At 37.2% G+C, this 20,752-nt stretch overlaps 1 protein-coding gene across 1 annotated transcript in view; it reads left to right on the top strand.

Moving 5' to 3' along the window:
- Window positions 1-20,752, top strand: part of Trhde (thyrotropin releasing hormone degrading enzyme) — a 407,391-nt gene that overhangs the window by 344,262 nt on the left and 42,377 nt on the right. Inside the window, exons 13-15 of the mRNA XM_006988963.4 lie at window positions 9,574-9,721; window positions 11,678-11,775; window positions 13,468-13,575. Of these exons, the coding sequence (XP_006989025.1) occupies window positions 9,574-9,721; window positions 11,678-11,775; window positions 13,468-13,575 (354 nt within the window). The remainder of the gene's footprint in view (window positions 1-9,573; window positions 9,722-11,677; window positions 11,776-13,467; window positions 13,576-20,752) is intronic.

Here is a 20,752-nt window from a genome sequence, read left to right as displayed (position 1 = left end):
TTCAACAGGACGATACGATTTTGATGAACCCTTAAGAAAGGGAAGTCTCCTCTACTTTTCTGTATTCTCAGCTCAACTTCTGCTGACCATAAACACCATTATCTTTCAGCCAATATCCTCGCTTGGTGAACCTTCACTTTGAGAGGTATTTCAATTTAAACACTATTAACTTCCAATGCTAATAAGACAAAAGGAAAAGAAATTGACTTCTTCCCCCTGTTTAGGATTGTAAGTGAAAGGCGGGATGACGGAAAGGAACCTGGAGCTGTAGAATCTCTTCGCAGTCATGAATCCACACACCTTTCCCACACTTTCAGTAATACATAGAGTGTCCAATTGCATCTGTTACTTTTGTCTCTGTGGCAGAAGTACCTGTCATAAATGACTTAAGGGAGAAGGATGACCTTGGACTTGTGGTTTCAGAGGTCCTCTCTCCATCCTGAAAAGGAAATCATGGTGGTGGCAGCAGCGTTTCAGTCGACGGGACAGGAATTTGGGATTGCCTACTTGCATGACTCAGACCAGGAGACAGAAAACATAGGCTACAACCAGAAGCATGTTGGACACTCAAAGACCCACCAGTAGTGCCCCCATGCCTCCCACTCAGGCCCTACAATGGAAGGATGGCACAGCCTTCCAAACAGTGCCACCAGCTGATGACCAAGTGCTCAAACACATGTGCAAGTTGGGACAATTTGGGCTGAAGCCCCTAACACTACTTTCTTTGCTTTCCATAGCAGCTTATATTTATATTATGTATTTTTGTACTAATTCAAACAAAGCAAAAGTAAATAAATGTGGAAGGAATGAAGGAGGGGAAGGAAAAAATTTAACTTAGTTAAAAATGGAATTTTGAGAGGTAATTTCATGTGGAGGAACCCGACAGTACTTTTATTGACAGCCCTGGCTTTAATTTCCAACTAATGTGTTTATCTAAGTAAGAAGGACACAATGATTATTTCTTGTAAACTACCATATTATATGATAGGTGTACATAATTGTAGTGAACTTGAACCTTAGCTTCATTATTCTTAAGTCTATTAAACCAATAAACTTGGAATAACTTCCCCATAACATCATATCTGGTAAACAACAGGTTATCAATGTATAATAGCATCATTTTTAAAAATAGAGTCTCCTACAAATTACTTTTCCAATAAAACAGATATTTTTCTTTCTGTGGGGCCAAATAATTTCATACCTATTAAGATCATGGCTGATTTCATATGAAATAATGTTTGGCAATAAATAAGTCTGTGTGAAGATATAAATCCGGTTTTGCTATGGTGGAAGTGAGAGTGTGCATGTTGCCAAAATAGGTCTAATTGCTTTTGTTTTAAATGATTAAATGTCTACTAAAGAAGGAAGCAACGGCACATTGCAGGCCGCCTTTGCTGAGTTGATGACCATGAGGAAGAGGCCTCCCCATGCTTCAGCAAAACATTTCAGTCTCTGATATAATATCCTCGCTTTCAGGAAAGCAGTTTCCTAATCAGCAATGACAGAGGTGTTCACGTAATGGCCACGTCCTCTCATTGCTTGTGAAGCTATTTTGCTCTGCTTTAGACAGGTACATTCAAAGCTATTGACTAGATATCAATGAGTTTACCATCTCTATGTGTCAGTAACAAAAGGGATAGAGATAACACTGTATCACTCTACTATAATCTCCCCATTTTGCTGCAAACTTTTAACCTTCGAAAATGCTGACTTTTGAGGAAATTATAATATGTGAGTTTTAGAGAACTTGGCCAGTGCTCTTGCTTTTTTTATGACACAATATTATTGGCATAATTTAAGGAATATTTACCAAGTGCCTATTTGGTGCCAGTTTTTGCAATAAGATATTGGCTAAAAAGATATGATAAACACACTTTAATTTCTTAAGGAGCCAAACCCAGGGAATGAAAAAAAATATTTTGGTAACAAGGATATATTCTATTATAATTATTTATAATAGTTGTAATAGAAGTTGGTCTGAGTGCTATAGAAGCCCAGAAAATAAGTTCCTAAGGGTGGAATTGGCCATCTTGGAGAGTAAGAACAGGAGAAGGACTGGCAGGACTAATTGCTCTGCTGCTTCTCATGTTCTGAACTCCATGGAGCTACCAATTAAGTTACTTCTCTCATCTCTGAAGACAAGAGTTCAGCAATGCATCAATTATAAAAATTTTTTTTCTCGAAAGCTGTACAATTGGTTGAATGAGATACTTCTCCCATGATTTATCTCCTTTATTTTATGCTCCAAGAGCTATTGGGGAGTCTATCTAAGGTATAGGATCTTCCTACAAAGAACATATAAAAGTCATTTAATAATGAACAGTAAAGAACAGCAAATAAAACCCAGTAAATCTTTTCAATTAAGTATTCCAACTATGCTTTAAAATTCTGTGCCTAAAGGACATGAACAGTATCTTGTGTCTTTCATATATTATGAAATATGTATTGAGCTAATTCTTGGCTTTAAATAATTTTTGAACTAAGCAATAAATGCATGCATGAATGTGTGTACATGTGTATGTGTGTACGTGTGTACGTGTGTACGTGTGTGTGTGTGTGTGTGTGTGTGTGTGTGTGTGTGTGTGTGTATCTAGTTTTGAAGCATGGATGAATCAATTACTGTTATAGGAAGCCCACATTGAAAAGTAAGTTATTTATATCAAAGCTACCCATCACTGAAGATCCAAGGATTAACAGGGAGTCAGAATAGTTTTCTAAAAGCAGTTCTGGATCCTAGGTGAAAATAACTAGTTAAGATCAGAGCATTTTAAGATCAGCTAATATAGTCTGGCTTTAATCTCCCTCTTATAGAAATGCTGTCTTGTATGCCTAAAGATATATTTCATTGCAAGCTCTAGCAAATTGAAAAAGGAGGTGGGAAAGATGGGAAGGGTCTTGGGGCCCATAGAGACTGGGAGAAGCAGCTCTATGATGTCTATCAAGCTTTGTCATTAATGTTCCTCATTGCCTTATTTCTGATTTTTCAGGTCCATAGTAGTTAAGGAGCTAGATATCAGATACAACGTTTTCTTAAGACATTAGTACTCACCAGTCTGATCTCTGGGGCAAGCCAGTTTAGTTCAGGCACCCTCTCAACTATTGCTAGTTGCCCAGGTTGGGGTCATCCTTGGGGATTCCTGGCAACCTCCCCAGCACTGGATTTCTCTCTATCCTCATGATGCCTCTCTCTATCATGGTATCTCTTTCATTGCATCCCCCATCCCTCCCTGTTGCAGCTCAACCATCCCATTCCCTTATATTCTCATCCCCTATCCCCTACCCTACATTGCCTACCCTGCAACCCCAGTTTACTCATGGAGATCTCATCTATTTCCCCTTCCCAGGATGGTCCATGTGTCCCTCTTTGGGTCTTCCTTGTTAGTTAGCTTCTCTGGAGTTGTGGGTTGTTGCTTGTTTACCCTTTATATCTAGTATCCACTTATGAGTGGGTACATACCATGTTTGTCCTTCTGAGTCTGGGTTACCTCACTCAGGATGATTTTTTCTAATTCCATCCATTTGCCTGCATACCTTATAATGTCATTGGTTTTCTCTGCTGAGTAGTACTCCATTGTGTATATGTACCACATTTTCTTAATCCATTCTTTAATTGAGGGGCATCTAGGTTGTTTCTATGCTCTGGTTATTATGAACAATACAGCTATGAACATAGTTGAGCATGTGTCCTTGTGGTAAGATTGAGCATTCCTTGGGTATATGCCCTAGAGTGGTATAGCTGGGTCTTGAGGAAGATTGATTCTCAATTTTCTGAGAAACCTCCATTCTGATTTCTAAAGTGGCTGTATCAGTTTGCACTCCTATCAACAGTGGAGGAGTGTTCCCCTTGCTCCACATCTTCTCCAACATAAGCTGTCTGCAGTGCTTTTGATCTTACCCATTCTGACAGGTGTAAGATGGTATCTCAGAGTCGTTTTAATTCGCATCTCCCTGATAATTAAAGATGCTGAGCAATTCCTTAAATGTCTTTTGGCCATTTGAAATTCTTCATTTGAGAATTCTCTGTTTAGCTCTATAACCCATTTTTTAATTGGATTGTTTGTTATTTTGATGTCTAGTTTCTTGTGTTCTTTATATATTTTAGAGATCAGCCCTCTGTCAGATGTAGGGTTGGTGAAGGTCTTTTCCCATTCTGTGGGCTGTTGTTTTGTCCTACTGTTTGTGTCTTTTGCCCCACAAAACTTCTCAGTTTCAAGGGGTCCCATTTATTAATTGTTGTTCTCAGTGTCTGTAGTACTGGTGTTATATTTAGGAAGTGGTCTCCTGTACCAATGCATTCAAGACTATTTCCTGCTTTCTCTTCTATCAGGTTCATTGTAACTGGTTTTATATTGAGGTTTTTGATCCACTTGGACTTGAGTTTTGTGCATGGTGATAGATATGGATCTATTTACAGTCTTCTATATGTTGACATCCAGTTATGCCAGCACCATTTGTTGAAGATGCTTTCTTTTTTTCATTGTACAGTTTTGGCTTCTTTGTCAAAAATCATAGGTGTGTGAATTAATGTCAGGGTCTTCAGTTCAATGCCATTGGTACACGTGTTGGTTTTTATGCCAATACCAAGCTGTTTTTATTACTATAGCTCTATAATAGAGCTTGATGTCAAGGATGGTGATGCTTCCAGAAGTGGTTTTGTTGTACAGGATTATTTTAGCTACCCTGGGTTTTTTGTTTTTTCCAAATGAAGTTGAGTATTGTTCTTTCTGGGTCTGTGAAGAATTGTGTTGGGATTTTAATGGGGATTGCATTGAATCTGTAAATTGCTTTTGGTAAGATTGCCAGTTTTACTATGTTAATCTTTCCTATCCATGAGCATGGGAGATTTTTCCATTTTTTGACATCTTCTTCAATTTCTTTCTTCAGAGACTTCAAGTTCTCATCATACAGGTCTTTCACTTGCTTAGTTAGAGTTATCCCAAGGTATTTTATTTTATTTTACAATACAACTCAGTTTCATATCATATCAGCCACAGATTCCCTTGTTCTCCACCCTCCCAACCCTCTCCCCTTCCCCCCAGCCCACCCCCCATTCCCACCTCCTCCAAAGCAATCACCAAAGTATTTTATATTATTTGTGGCTATTTTAAAGGGTAATGGTTCTCTGATTTCTTTCTCAGCCCATTTATCATTTTTATATAGGAGAGCTACTGATTTTTTTGAGTTAATCTTGTCTCTTGCCACATTACTGAAGATGTTTATCAGCTATAGGAGTTCCCTGGTAGAATTTTCGGAGTCACTTATGTATACTATCATATCATCTACAAATAGTGAAAATTTGACTTAATTTCCAATTTGTATCCCTTGATCTCCTTTTGCTATCATATTGCTCTAGCTAGAATGTCAAGTACTATATTGAATAAATATGGGGAGAGCAGACAGCCATGTTTTGTTCCTAACTGTCATCATAGACCTTTTCTCCAGTGACTGATGGAAGCAGATGCAGAGATCCACAACCAATCACTAGACAGAGCTCCAGGAGTCCGATCAAAGAGAGAGAGGAAGGATACTATGAGCAAGGACATTGGGATCATGATGGGGAAACATGCAGGGACGATACAAACCAAAGTAGAGGAACCTCATGAAAGTTGGGTCAGTGGCTATGGAGCCTGCATGGGACTGGACTAGGGCCTCTGCATGGCAAGACAGTTGGGTAGCTTGATTTGCTTGGGAGGCCCACTGGCGGTATGATCAGAATCCATTTAGTGCATGAGTGGGCTTTATGGAGCCCACAACCTATGATGGGACTCCTCTTGCAGCCTTGAGGCAGGGGGAGGATCTTGGACTTGCCTCTATGGAATGTGCCTCCCCATGGGAGGCCTTGCCTTATAGTGGGTGGGAGTGGGGGTGGGTTGGGAGGCAGAGGCTGGAGGGGCAGAAGAAGAGAAGAGGGGAATCTTTGGTGTGTAAAAGAATTGAAAACATTTTCTTAATGAAAAAAGACATTAGTAAACACAATTTTATGTGGAATATTCTGAAAATGTGCTATTCTTTCATGTTGCTAGTAACACTTACCCCCAGTGATGCGAATTTAAGGAAAATGCATTTCAACATCAGGACCCTTGCTTGTTCCCTATGGTGTTGAACACTTCAGGCTTTTGAGGTGCTCTGTTCACTGGAATCCACACTCTTCCTATATTGATTTCATTATCAGTAGTAGTAATCACCAACATCATTACCAGCCAATTAGACAAACACATCTAAGCTAGGTAACCAACCTTATCTCTTACTTTCTGTCATTTTGTCATGAAGCTGATCATCCCCTTGGCCAATTAAGGGTAGCTGCCTATTTTGATCTGTAGATTTAAATGTAAGTATATTGAATTATGTAGTAAGTAATTACTTACATATGTTGGTAGTGAGGGAGACTGAGCATAATTTGAGTGTAATCTGTTTCATATTCTCTTTGAAAACTGCATTAGAGAAGGTTAACTGCTTTTAAAAAATAGATCCAGGAATGTTGTGGATTGAATAAAATGGTAGTTATTTTCTATTGGCAAAATAGATCTAGGATAGGCTAGTGGATTTGCCATATAATTCTCCAGGGTTCCAGATGGATTATTTTATATATATATATATATATATATATATAAATAAAATCACATTAACTTTGTCAGAAACTCACATTCATACTCTGTTATTAGATCATTGTCACATGGCTATGCCTAACTATCAGGAATTCAGTTTGTGATGTGTCTAAGGAAGAAACATAAAGCTAGGACTTAGCAGCATGGTAGCAATTTCTGCCATAAGGCCTCAAAACAGAGCTTGCTCTATTTCTGTATGTAATGATTATTTTCCTTGCCTTAGTGTTATGTGGGACGTATACCAGGCTAGCCTGACTTTTCTTCCTCTGTCGCAGAATGCCAGATGTCTTTAAATACCTGGATCTGAGTCTTGCCTCTTAGACTTCCATATACTAGCAGTTGAAGAATGAAATATATATGAACTTTTTTGAAAACTTTTTCAAGTTTTCAAACTTATAATTAGTTTTTAGCAGTTTAAATTGTAGATTATATAAGTTAGAATTAAATTACCAAAAATGCTGTTTCTTAGTCTAGCTTTGTTATAGACAAAAAAAATGGGAAATATTTACTTAATTTTACAGAAAGCATTAATAGCAGAATTATATCTAAGTGCCTTTTCCCTTGCATGTCTATTTCTATATCATCATTTGTCATCATTTTTACAGGAATCATATTTGTCATAAGACATGTCAGGTCTATGACATCTCCAGCTGTAGGTAGTTGGCTCAGTTTCATAGTACCAGTCATGAGTTCCCTCCTACTGAGTGGGATGTCAATCCAAGTAGACAGCTATTGGTTACCACCCAAGCTAAAAGTATGTCTATTCCACCATTGTGGATTCTTTGCCAGCTCAGTCATTATTTTGGTTCATTGAATTTACAGTTTTGTAGGACTACTGACTATCCCTCTGCATTAGAAACTTGTACAGCTCATTGTGATACTGTGAGAACCAGTCCTTGGTCAGTAGTTCCAGCTTGAAAACTTAAAGTCCCATGCCAGAAATGTATGTTGTCTTCACCAAATGTTCTTTCTTACCTTTAAGTTAAGGGAACCAGGGGGCAATGACAACATTCTGCCTTGTTTGGGGAGTAGTCCTCTGACCAACAAGAAGAGGGAAAATTTCTTTTGAAAATGATATTTAATTTAAATCATACCATGTTATTAAAATGATATTCTTCTTTAGTTGCAACAAACCTATGAAAGCAAAATTTAACTATTATTGAAAGAGAATCCTAGCTAAATGATAAATTTGCTTATTTACACCATCCTAGGTAATTTGGTGTTGTTTATACATGGAAATATAAAATGTGAACAGTGTCATTTAGATGTGTTCTAAACACCATTGCTGAAAGAAAAAGTCTCAAATGAGTGTTATTTACATTAGCTATGATTGATTGTGTATCATAACTAAATCAAAATCTTTAGAATGACACACAGTGTTTTACGTCCTTTTGAGAAAAATTAAAGTGCAACATTCAGGATTGTTTTTTATTTCCAACAGTATAAATAAACACAGCAGTAAGACAATATTCACCGATATTTACCCATAGCCTAATTTGACTAAGTATTATGAAAAAAAATGTGTAAATAAAAATGATAAATTTGCTTCCACCTTGACCGCCTTCTATTGTGCACAAATAAAAAGTTTTTTTTTTTTTGTTTTTTTTTTTTCAACAAAAAATCCAGAAAACAAAACTATGAGGGGCTACAGAGATGGCTCAATGGTTAAGAGCCCTGGCTGCTCTTCCACAGGATCCTTGTTTAATTCCCAGCATCCACATGGTAGTTTACAACCATCTGTAACTTCAGTTCCAGAGAACCCAACGCCCTGTTCTAGCCTCTGTTGGCATCCCCCTTTTTAACCAAAAAGATTGATGCTGCGGTAACCTGTCTCTTATCCCAGAATGTACCTCTGAGAGGAAAGGAGGCAAAGGCAGGTTTGCTGCAAACTCATGGACCAACAACTGGCATGGCATTTGCAGAGGTGAGCAAGATAGACCTGGTTCTCAAACAAAGTAGAAGATGAGGACTGATGCTCAAAGATGTCCCCTAACCTCCACATGTCCACTGTGGCATGCACACACCTGCAATAACATAGCACACTCCAGTATGTACAAACACACTATGCTGGCTGCTTTGGTGTGTCACCTTGACACAAGCTAGAGTCATCAGAGGAAAGAGCCTCAGCTGAGGAAATGCCTCCTTGAGATCCAGCTGTAAGGCATTTTCTCATTTAGTGATCAATGGGAGAAGGGCCCAGCCTATGGTGGGTGATGCCATCCCTGGACTGGTGGTCCTGGGCTCTGTAAGAAGTGGGCTGAGTGAACCATGGGAAACAAGCCAGTAAGCAGCATCCCTCCTTGGCCTCTGCATCAGCTCCTGCCTCCAGGATCCTGCGTTCTTTGAGTTCCTGTCCTGATTCTATCAGTGATGAACAGTAATGCTCAAGTGTAAGCCAAAGAAACCCTTTCCTCCCCACCTTGCTTTTTGGTCATGGTGTTTCATTGCAGCAATAGAAGCCCTAAGACACACACATACACAACATATACAATTTAAAATGTTTATATTGTTATATAGCATACACGTTTAAAGCATATTGATACTTTAATTTAGTCATCCTTTAGATAACACTGTGAACTAAAAGTCATTACATAGAACTACAAAAACCACAAGATAGCATTCAATTGCTTTCAATTACTTGGTATCCTTGGAGTTTCTGTCAAAGAAATACCTATTGGCTCAGTTAAAATTCCCTGGTTCTCTCCTTTGCAAAAACACATTCTGATGTGTTCATTTTCTTATAAAATTCAAACTCTCTGCCTCTGTATAAATTAAGTGGCTCTGGCATCCTAACAAGCACTGTTTTTAAAAGTGAGTAATTTTATTTTCATATCACTGTGTGTCCTTTCTACAGACTGTGATGAATCTTGCTTTTTGTCTTTTATTTGCATAAATAAAATCTTCATTTTTACATCATTGTGTATCTTTTCTGCATCTAATTAACATTAACTTTCTTTTGACTGTGCAGGGCAGGCTATTTGCCTCAGAATATTCCCCTCGAGATTATCAGATACCTGTCTGAGGAAAAGGATTTTCTTCCTTGGCATGCTGCCAGCCGAGCTCTTTATCCTCTGGATAAATTACTGGACCGCATGGAGAACTACAATGTCTTCAATGTAAAAATATATAATTTCTTCTTTCTAATTTTCAGAAGATAAACTAGTTTCTCATTATGCACTCGATGCAACTGAGTCTGAATTATTTCATTTCCTCCTGCTAGTTTAGGCTGCTATTTTTGTCCTGATTTTCTGTGCAATACTGATGGCAGTTATTTGAAAAAAAGAAATTTAACACAAGCTACCTTTTATTCTGGCCTAAAAGTGTCAATTAAGCTTAAGTGCTTGAGAATTTAAGAAAGAACGTACATGGCAAATCCATAAAGTTCAAACTTACTTCCTGAGAGCTAAAGGGCTCTGTGTTCACAAAGGACTTAACCTGAGTAGAGGGATCCCAGAAAACTTAACAGAATATAGATAGTTTCAGTAAAGAGTCCTAGTCATTATTTTTATCCGAAAGGGCATGGTGAATCCAATGCACCTCCTTAATTAACAAGGATAAGATCAACATTGAGGCCAAAGCCCATTCATAATTGGGTCCAAGGGGATACAGGGCAGCAAACAACAGATAATCCAGGCAGACACGGAGGCAGGACACACATTCCAAAATGGTACCTGACCAGATTTTTTAAGCTCAAATCCCAGGAAACCAAAGTTGTACTACCAACAGCACCTATTTGGATTTAATGATCATTCTGATTAATATCAGGATTAAGTACAGCTAATGAGCTTTTGATTCCTTGATTTCTTGTCATAGTTACTTTGGTGCCCTGTACAGTTTTCTTTAGCTATTTTAAGAACCTGTACTGTGCTTTATGAAATTATTCTGTGCCTCACGACATAATGACTCTGCAAATTAACATACACAATCGAAATTATTTGAGGATGGATTGTCAGTGATTTGCTATGTTTTTAGAACCATCTAGGTTGTCTGATGTTCACAGTTGCCTCCTTTGTTCTTACCCCAAGGCTTCATGAACGTGACTGTCAATTTACTTTTTTTTTTTTTTAAATGAGAATAATCATGGCTTGGCTGTTCATTGCTGTTAGTTTTGCATAAGCCCTTAGCAACAGACAAGCAAAGAAATGTGTCATTTGAGTCGGGAGCTAATGTTTGTCTGCTAGAGAAAGTCTAACAAAGAGATGCTGAACTATGAAACTCCTAAAAAGGCAAAATACATTCTTGTGTATGTTTATACTTTTGAATAGTATATCATGTTAGATTCCTCTTATAGTAAAAGTTAAAGAGATGTTCTTGCTGTAATTTTAGCACTTTCATTCCTTAGACAAAGTTCTAAGATTAACGGTAAAGTGTGGGAGAGTATATCTTACAGCGTCATTGATATTTAAATGCATCGTTAGTTGAATAGATTTTTGAATTTGTCATACTCTATCACAGTATGGAAGTGTATGTACGTCTTCTCTTCCACAATACTAGTCTGTTGGCTGGGCCTATATAATAGCTTTGCATTGAATCAAATGCACAAATATTAGATATTTCAGTGAAGAAAATAGCTCACAGATTGGAAATGCTTGCTGCTCTTCCAGAGGACCTCAGTTCAATTATTAGCACCTGTGTTCAGCAGATCACGATCACCCATAACTCCAGCTACAACAGATCAATTGTCCTTTTCTGGCTCCTATATGTACCTGTATATATGTGGAATCTACTTACATAGGCACATACACTTATACATAGATAAAAGTAAAATCCTAAGAAGTACAGTAGATGCTTATTTTTTTAATGTGTAGCTGCATATGGTTACACATATGTATACATAAATCTCATCCTGAATAGTTCCCATTTCCCTCACTTTATTAAAATTTGTTGTGTAAAATATTTAGCACTGCAAATTATTCAGTTAGCAGAAGGGAATAATGTCTTCTATGTCTTAAATAGTAAATTGAATAAAAGTGTAAGAGAACATTACTCTGAATTACCCAGACTAAATTTTTAAATTACCAAACTTGGGAAGATTAAACTGATTATCTTGTTTTCTCTCACTCTCCATGTAGGAGTATATTTTAAAACAAGTTGCAACAACATATATCAAGCTCGGATGGCCAAAAAACAACTTCAATGGATCTCTCGTTCAAGCATCCTACCAACACGAGTACTGTTTTATTTTATTGTTCTCCTCTTTTCCCAGAGCTGTGCGAAAACACACTTCTAGTAGCACTCTGACTTTAGCAGCATGAGGCTGCCTTTCCCTCATTCTGCATTTTGCATTTCACTTTCCTGCAAGGACTGCAGCTGAGCAACAAAGTTCTTTTGCTGCCTGATCTTGAGAACAAAGCAGTTCATGACTGTGTTTTAATTCGAGATCTGCCTGTGTTGTGATCTTGGGAACAGAACCCATGCCCTTGACTAGAGGAATATCTCCAGTAAAGACTTAGTGTGTTTAACTCCCATTCAGCCTAATTCATTTTCTTTACTCAGCAGTATAGGATTTCTGTGCCTAAATGTATTTCTGCATTATTATTTTATGTATCTACCATATTATTTACTTCTCTCAATGCTATAACAAAATACTTGATAAAGGAAACAAAGTTTATTTTCATATAGTATATTTTGATAACGTTTTCTTCCTCCCCAATTCTTCCCTGATACTCCCCACTTTCCTACACAGCCAACTTCAAGTCCTTTCTCACCTGTCTCTAAAAAGCCAAATCAAAACAAAATGAAAAACAAGCAAACAAAACCCAATAAGACAAAAAAAAATACCAAATGAAACAAAGTAGGAATCCATAAAACAAAACAAAGCAAAACCAAAAACATGGAATCAGTATGGCGATAGCCAACTATTCCTAGGCAGGGGTCTATCCTGGACTATGGTTTATATACTCAGCGACACTTGATTAGAGAAAATGGATTTTCCCTTCCTTAGTGGGTACCAATGGCAAAAGCTCTATGGTTGGGATAAAATTGTGTGCTCACTTTCACTTCTCAGTGCTGGCATTTTGTGTGATTTGAAACTGTGAAGGTCTTATAAACAATGGAACAGCCTCTGTGAACTCATATATATTGTGGTACTCCCGGTTGGAGAGATGGCTCAGAGCTTAAGAGCACTAGCTGCCCTTCCAGACGTCCTGAGTTCAATTCCCTGCTACCACATGGTGGCTCACAACCATCTGTAATGTTTTGGTTCTCTTTAAAATTAGGGTTTACGCTGGGCATGGTGGCATACCCTTAAATACCAGCACTTAGGAGGCAGAGGCAGATGGATCTCTGTGACTTCGAGGCCAGCCTGGTCTACAAAGTGAGCCCAGGATAGGCAGAGGCACGCAGAGAAACACTATCTCGTAGAGCCAAAATAAATAAGTAAATAAGTAAATAAATAAATAAATAAATAGGGTCTATTTTGATCCTTGGTTTATCAGGACACATTCCATCTGACACAATGTATGATGGGAGAGCAAGGTGGCTGGTGGTATTGTGTCCACAGTCCAGAAGCAAAGAGAGATGGAGAGATGAAATCCCTTTTCCCTGAATAAGGTCTAGAGCCCTGCTAATGGAATGGTGCCGTGTATATTCACAATGGGTCTTGCTTCTTCAGCAAAGTATCTCTGGAGCCACAGATATATTCAGAGATATGTCTCCATGGTAATTCTAAATCCAGTCCAATTGACAGTGGAGTTTAACCATCATATCTGAGCTAGCACTCTGTCTGTCTCTCCCACATATCTATCATCCGTCTATACACACCCATCCCATCACCCGTCCGTCCACCCGAATGAATCGCTACGACTGTCTCTTGAGAGTAACATTTCTTTTCATTTTTTTTTCCCCTTCCGACAATGTATAGAGAACTACGGAGAGAAGTGATCATGCTGGCGTGCAGCTTCGGGAACAAGCACTGTCACCAGCAAGCCTCCACGCTGATTTCAGATTGGATTTCCAGCAATAGGAACAGGTGAGTCGGAGCATGTCCTGTACTTCCCGTAGCATTTCATGATGTTTCCGATGGAGGTGGACACATTCCTCTCACCAGCCGGAGAAAAGCAAGACAAGAAAATTACACAGCGGCTCTTTGTCTCAGCTTCACCGTGTGTGAGGCAGCAGCCTGGGAGCTACACCACACTCATCCTGGGAAGGTTACCTCGGGTTTTAGGCTAACTTACTTTGTGGATATCCTCATTCTTCATATATGGGAGGTGTCAGCATGTATTAAGTCTGGTAGCTTTTCTTATAAGAAAAACAATTAAATTCAATTTAAACTCTTCAAGGTTTTCACAAAGGTTGAAACATTTATTCACAATTCCCAGGATATATTATCAACAAAGAAGCAGAACCAATTTTCAAGTGAAAAACAAAAAACAAAAAGGTTACGAGCAAGACCTTTGCTCTTTGAAGTGCCACATGACAGTGACCTTGAACTCGTATCTTATCTTAGAATTTTATGATGCATAATTTTAATACAAAATAGATAATTAAAATGATTTAATAAAATATTTTTAAGAAAAACATCTTCTATTAAATGCCATTTTAATGAGAATGATAGATATATCTATATATGTCTTATAGACTACACACATGTGCACACACACACACATTTTACAGATATAAAACACTTCTTTGTATTTCTAGGAGTCTTAATTCTCCTGATATATATATAGTGTATATATAAAATATATATTGTATCATATATAAATATATTTTATGTATATATAAAATTTTATATATTTGTGTACACACACACACACACACACACATATAATGGCTGGTTCCATTTTTCTCTATTTTCTGTCTTCCATGATTATCTACGGTCTCATGGGAAGGGAAGAGGAGCTACCGGGCAATTTGCATAGAGGATGATGTTTTGTGTGTCACAAGAGGCTTATCTCTGATGCAGGTGGTGAGAGTGAAGACCTCACAGATAAGCATATAGAACTACAGGCACTATTACTTGCTTTGGGGAGAAAAATTCATAATTGCCCCAGTAACAATTTCACATTTAAATTTAATGTCTCACTGGGTCCAAATCAAAGAATAGCAAAACAATCCTTCACTGTAATGTTTAGTAACTTTTCAATGTTTCTCAGTTTCTGTAACAGTTTCCCACTTGCCCTTTCAATGAATTGTTGCTGGTCCTATCCTGAGTTGAGGAGAAAAGTATTGTATCACTCAGGTGTCAATTGATCCATTATGTATTTAAGTCAATGACTAAATGTCATGGTCTTTCCTAGGATTAAGTGTCAGCATTTTTAAGATTTTCCCCATGTTAGCACTTATTATCCTCCATGATAGGTCTTATGAAAACTAGTATATTAGAACTGGAAACATTATAAGACCTCTTTCCCCGTTGTTACAACCTCTTTCAATTCTACAACATGCAATTAGAACACAGTAATTCTTATCCATAATATAGAATGTAAAATTAGGATATGTGTCATATATACATAAGAGAAAAATGATGAACAACAGTAATATTTAAAAATTACAACCTCTACTTACTTATCTTTTATTTTTGCATTGTTTCCTTTTGATACATTTATTTATTTATTAGCTACAAACTACAAACACATGCCCTTTCTTAGAGATGCTAATTTTTTAATCTTTCAATGAACTTATTCATGTAAACATATTTTCTTACCATTTTATTAAAATTTGGCTCACAACATACTATTATCATAATTTCCCAAAGAGCATTCAGGTTTAGCATCTATGTTTAAAAAGTATAATTATTAAAAAGGCTGTAATTTTAAAACAATTCATTTACTTTACAAATTCTAATTAAGCAAGCCTTTGTGTAGCTGAAAAGCAAATAGAGGAGGTGATCTCAAAATTAATAATGCCTAGTTCTAATAATAATATAGCGTGACCGTGGTGTTCTATAAATTTAGAGTTCAATTTTCTAAAAAAAATATTGTGAGCACAGGAGATGGGGAGGAAGAGGTTCCTGCTTGGGAGGAGTTCTTTCTCTCCCCTGGGAGATGAGTAAGACTATGTTAGTGATACTGGCTTGGACTAGAGGCAGCAGTGACTCAGGGCCAGAGTGTAAGGCGGGAGGATGGGAGCCCAAGTGGCACATACAGGTTGCTAGCTAGTTTAATAAATACAGTATTTTTTTTCCACTTGCAAGCTCTTGTCATCTATTACTCCCATAATTCCCTTATAAATGAAAGTTTATGCATAATTTGTCAGCTCATTTTGGTTTGATAGTTCTGCCTTTATTCATGGTAAAAGTGATTGAATTGATGCCAAACACTTTATGATTCTTTTGTTGCTTTTCTTCATTACTTTTATGTTCCCTGCTTTGCGTAAAATCGTACTGGGACATGCAGTTTTGCTAAGTAGAACTTATTCTGTTTACTAAGGTTTGCTTAACCAGCTCTGGGATGCCCACCAGTGGTCTACTGAAGCAAGGATACATGATACCCACGGAGCTACTATATGTGAAAATCAGAGGTTTTAACTCGGTTCTTCATATGACAGTTTAGTAAGAGAACACCACCACAAAGGATAGTTGATAGTTGGTGCTAAGTTTAACTTTCTTCATTTAACAATAAATGGAAGAGCAGGCTTGATTTACTTAGTCAGCTTTACCCCCTCCCCCAACTCCCGCTTTGTTTGATTGTCTAGCAGGAACCTTAAAAGGAGTGATTTTTACAAGAAATTATCAAAGCGCAAAGCACTGGAAGCCACATGCATAATACGGGAAATGTGTTGGAAGATGTATATTTATGATAAAAAACACAAAAAACAATGAGTCAAGAAGTACACGTTTCTCAGATCTTAGGGGCCGCTGCAATGCTGTTCAGCATCTTGACACATTGGGCAGATGGGCAAATCAGATACATTAGAATTAGGAAAATGGAACAGATGTGAACGTTGGTGCACAAGGAGAGATAATGGAAACAGAAACTGCAGTCAGTAGCTGGAGATGATGGCAGCAGAGAGAAAAATTCAGGAGTTACAGTGGGTGATAAATTGAATGAGTCGACATTCTGATCCCTTTTAAAATATTCAAATGCTACAATGTGTTGGATTGTAATGGTGATGTCATGCATAAAAATGGAGGGAGCTACAGTCAGGTCTTGTTAGGTTGCAATTTGCAGGCTAAGTTCAGCCGAGTGCCACAGTTCAGAAAGGAGACAAATTGCCCTGCATTCAGTAGAGAACAATACAAATGATAAAAAAGATCTTGAAAATATGAACTAGGAGAGAGAGCTTGTGAGACCTGGAAATCTCACTCCTAAAAATAAAATAAAGAAAATAAGATAGAAAAGACCAGCTTTTTAAAAAAATTAATATATAGAAAGCATAAACTGGGGCTGGAAATTAGTGTCTCTCATTTGCTGATAATTGACAAGAAATTATCTAAGTTTCACTGAGTCAGGTGTAGAACATATCCTGCTAGTGCAGATTAATTTCTGTTTGACATTCTAATCTCTGCAGTTGTACACAGTGGAGTTTATACAGTTGGCCAAATAGGGAGTTTAACTTTTTTCTAAGTAATAAATTTAAACTGAAATTAAATGTGTCCCTATAGTAATGTATTATTTTTCAAATAGCATTAGAGGACACAACAGACACTTTAAGCCCATAGTGAGTGTAATGATGGTTAACATCAATATTGTTGAACTACACTGCTCATATGATATGAGCCAACCTAGTAAACACATCTGTCTGTAATACTTATTTGCTGATGTCTCCTTTCCAGTAGAGAATCCTGAGGAATGCACAGATTAATTTAACATGTGAAGGTATTACTTAATAGATAACAGTATCCTTTTCCAGCACATAGAGACTGACATCTTCACTCTACTTAAAAAAAATGCTTTAGGATGAGGCTGGGGAGATAGCTCAGTTGATAGAAGACTTTCCAGTCACATGAATTCCATTTGTTAAACCTTTATTATATGTGATAGCATGCTTCCATAATCCCAGTTCTGGAAAAGCAGAGGCAGGGGAGTGCCTAGAACTTGCTAGTCAACCACTCTAACCTACTCGGTGAGCTCCAGAATCAGAAAGAGACCCTATCTCAAAAAACAAGGTGGAAAATTCCTGAAAAACATACTTCATGCTAATCTCTAGTTTCCATACACACACATACTCACACCTGTGCATTTTTTACACATACATGAACAAGCATATTCTCACACACATACTCTGAAACAAAACAGAACCCTCTACATAATGAAGGCCTATTGAACTGAAATAATTTTGAAATTCCTTTTGGAACCAAAAAGTCAAATAGAGGAACCTCTCTCAAGTTTCATGAGTTTAATTTACAAGCTTCACAGCTCATGTATTTATCCATAATGTCACTAATATGTCATTAATGTTGGTCAAAAATATACATTTACTTTACTTTGAATGCTTGTTACATTTCAGAGACTGTTGGGTTATGTGTATAATCTATTTTTGTTTAATTTTACCCAAGGACAATGCAGGTCTTACAGAGGTTCTGCAGCTTGCCAAGAAGATTGAATAGGGGGACCTAGTCCTTCCAGCCTGATACTTATCCCTGCCACATTTGCTTCATTGTAGATAAAATTGACATACATAATTTGTCAGAAATGGTTTAAAATATTGGAAAATTAAAACTGTATAATGTATCTTTAAAAACTCCACAGTAGAAGTTAGAAGTAACCCAAGAGGAAATGGTGCTCTGTGGGCGTACAACAGTGGCTTGAAGCTTCAGTAGGCATCAGCAACACCCAAGGACTTCCGTTTACTGAGCACCACATCTATATTTTGTGGCTAAGTTGCTGGAGAGGGGTCTAGCGGTTTGTATTTATAACATCATCTCGGGTAACGGTAGCACAGCTGCTCTGGTAGACACACTTTAGGAACTGCTCATGTAAGCAAAGATAACTCTCTGAAGTAAAGGACGTTTGTGATCAAATTGAGGCCATTCAACAGGAAAATCTTGACAAATTTCCTTAGCTTTCTTTTGAGATAAGCAGCAATCATCTATCTGATCAATCACTCAGGTTAGATGAGATCAATAAAAGAATGTCATTCTGCCTTCAGATACCCAAACTTCAGGTGAAATTAAAAAAAAAAAAAGAAAACCACAGCCTTTGTTCTAATGTGCCTCTGTGTGATGGTTAATGTGAGTTTTAAATGGTGAAATTAACACATATTTGTGCCTTCAACATTAAGCATACATTCTGTAAATTTTGGATTTATACAAGGTGATAGAGAAAAAATCAGTATTATGAAAGCTATTCTAAATTAGGAACAAGAGGACATTTATTCTTCTCCTTCTTTAAAACACACTGTCCATCTAGAACTCTAAGCAAACATTACCATTCCTTTATTGTTCTTGATTGTCAGTTTTCATTTATGATACATGGACCTCCAGAACCTTATTACTTCTTATATTGTAGACATGGGAACTTACACCATATATCCTTGTATTTTGTTCCTTGATTCTTGCTTTTTATGAGAATATAAATATGGAAGAACAAGGGCTCTTTGCACCATGGTCTCAATGAATCTGTTTAAAAATACTTTGTATTATCTTCCTCTAAAACATAGACTCTAACTTACAGTTCATACTTTTTAGGTATTCTAGTCCTGCTCTTTCAAAAAAAATTTCTATTCTGTTTAGCATATATTGTACCAAACTCTACATTTATAGGCTTAAAATATTTTTGCAGCCAGAACTGACTTTCAGTGTTAGCTTAACAACATAACTGTTTGTAGAGTAGTGAACAGAGCAGAGAGTTTATATATAGAATGAAAAGCACAGGGCTGCCCAGACCATCAGTGGACTGAGTTAAGGAATCACATTTTGACCCTGGTTTTATGCTGAACAAATATGAGTTTTAGATAACTTCTCAGGATCTCAACTATGCTTCTGAAGTGAGGTTAGCCAAAGCCTCCAGTGCTTAAATCAAATTTTCATGCCTAGTGTGTGTGTGAATATAAACCATATACTTTTCCTACACTAGTCCAGTTGTGGTACTCTTTTGATCATTTAATACAAGGGCAGATATTGCTCCATTCAGTAAATATAGGTTGAGCAGCTCCTATTTGCTGGGTACTGTGTTAAACACTTGGAATGGAGCAGTTTTCATTGGTTTCATGCTAGATTCTGTCACTCGGCATATGTTGATAATGCATTGTCCTACGTTATGAGCCATAGAGTCTAATAGTGTGGTGTCTTACTTTTCAATTGCTACAACCAAACTCTATGACCAAGGCAACTTATAAAAGAAAGCAGTTAATTTGGGGCTCACTATTCTAGAGGGTTGTAGATGAGAACTTATATCTTGATCCATAAGTATGAGGCAGAGACAGCTAAATGAGGATGGTATAGGCTTTTGAAACTGCAAAACCCACCCTTAGTGACAAACCTCCTCCAACAAGGCCAGCCCTCCTTCCCAGGGAATTCTACCAACTGGGGGCCAAGTATTCAAATATTTGAACCTATGGGGGCCATTCTCATTCAAACCACTACAAGTAGAACCAAAGTTCAAAAACAGTTGCAGAAGAGTAGAAATGAAATTCAAGCAAGTGCTACCAATGAGCAATACATGATCTGTAATTGTCAAAATATTATTGTATAGGAATGTAATCAGTGCAAGGATTGATTATATCAAAATAATATTTAAAATGTGCTGAAAGCCAGTAGTAGAAGATGAAAGAGGTGGAGATTTTTGAGCATTATTGAGGAAGGAAGAGTGACAGGATTTCATAACTGAATTTTTTGAATAGAAGAAATTCAGGGAATACCATTAAAATAATTCCATAAGCTCCAGCTTTGTGCCCACATGTCCTCTAAAATATGTTTAAGATCTCTCACAATTACTATCAAACAAATCTTTAAGTAAATTCAGGGATTTAACTCACAGTATACTGTTAACATGCATTTCAAAATATGATCTAGACTTTCCAACTGCAGCCAGTGGAATATAAAAATCATATTTTGCGTACTTATTATTAAACATTTAGTGGTATGATTGCTTTATTTTTGGTATAATATGTTTATTCTTTGGAAAATTTACAAAATGTATTTTGATCATACTCAGCCTCCCAGATCCATCCCACCCCCTCTACATTCTCTCCTAACTTCATGTCCTCTTCATTTCTTTCTAAGCAGCACTCTATATTTAACTTATACTGCTCACATAGTA

Source organism: Peromyscus maniculatus, chromosome 18 (genome assembly GCF_049852395.1).
Source record: "Peromyscus maniculatus bairdii isolate BWxNUB_F1_BW_parent chromosome 18, HU_Pman_BW_mat_3.1, whole genome shotgun sequence".
NCBI classification, from domain to species: Eukaryota; Metazoa; Chordata; class Mammalia; order Rodentia; family Cricetidae; genus Peromyscus; species Peromyscus maniculatus.
Note: the sequence above shows the minus strand (reverse complement) of the source record. Positions and strands in the feature narration are given on the sequence as shown.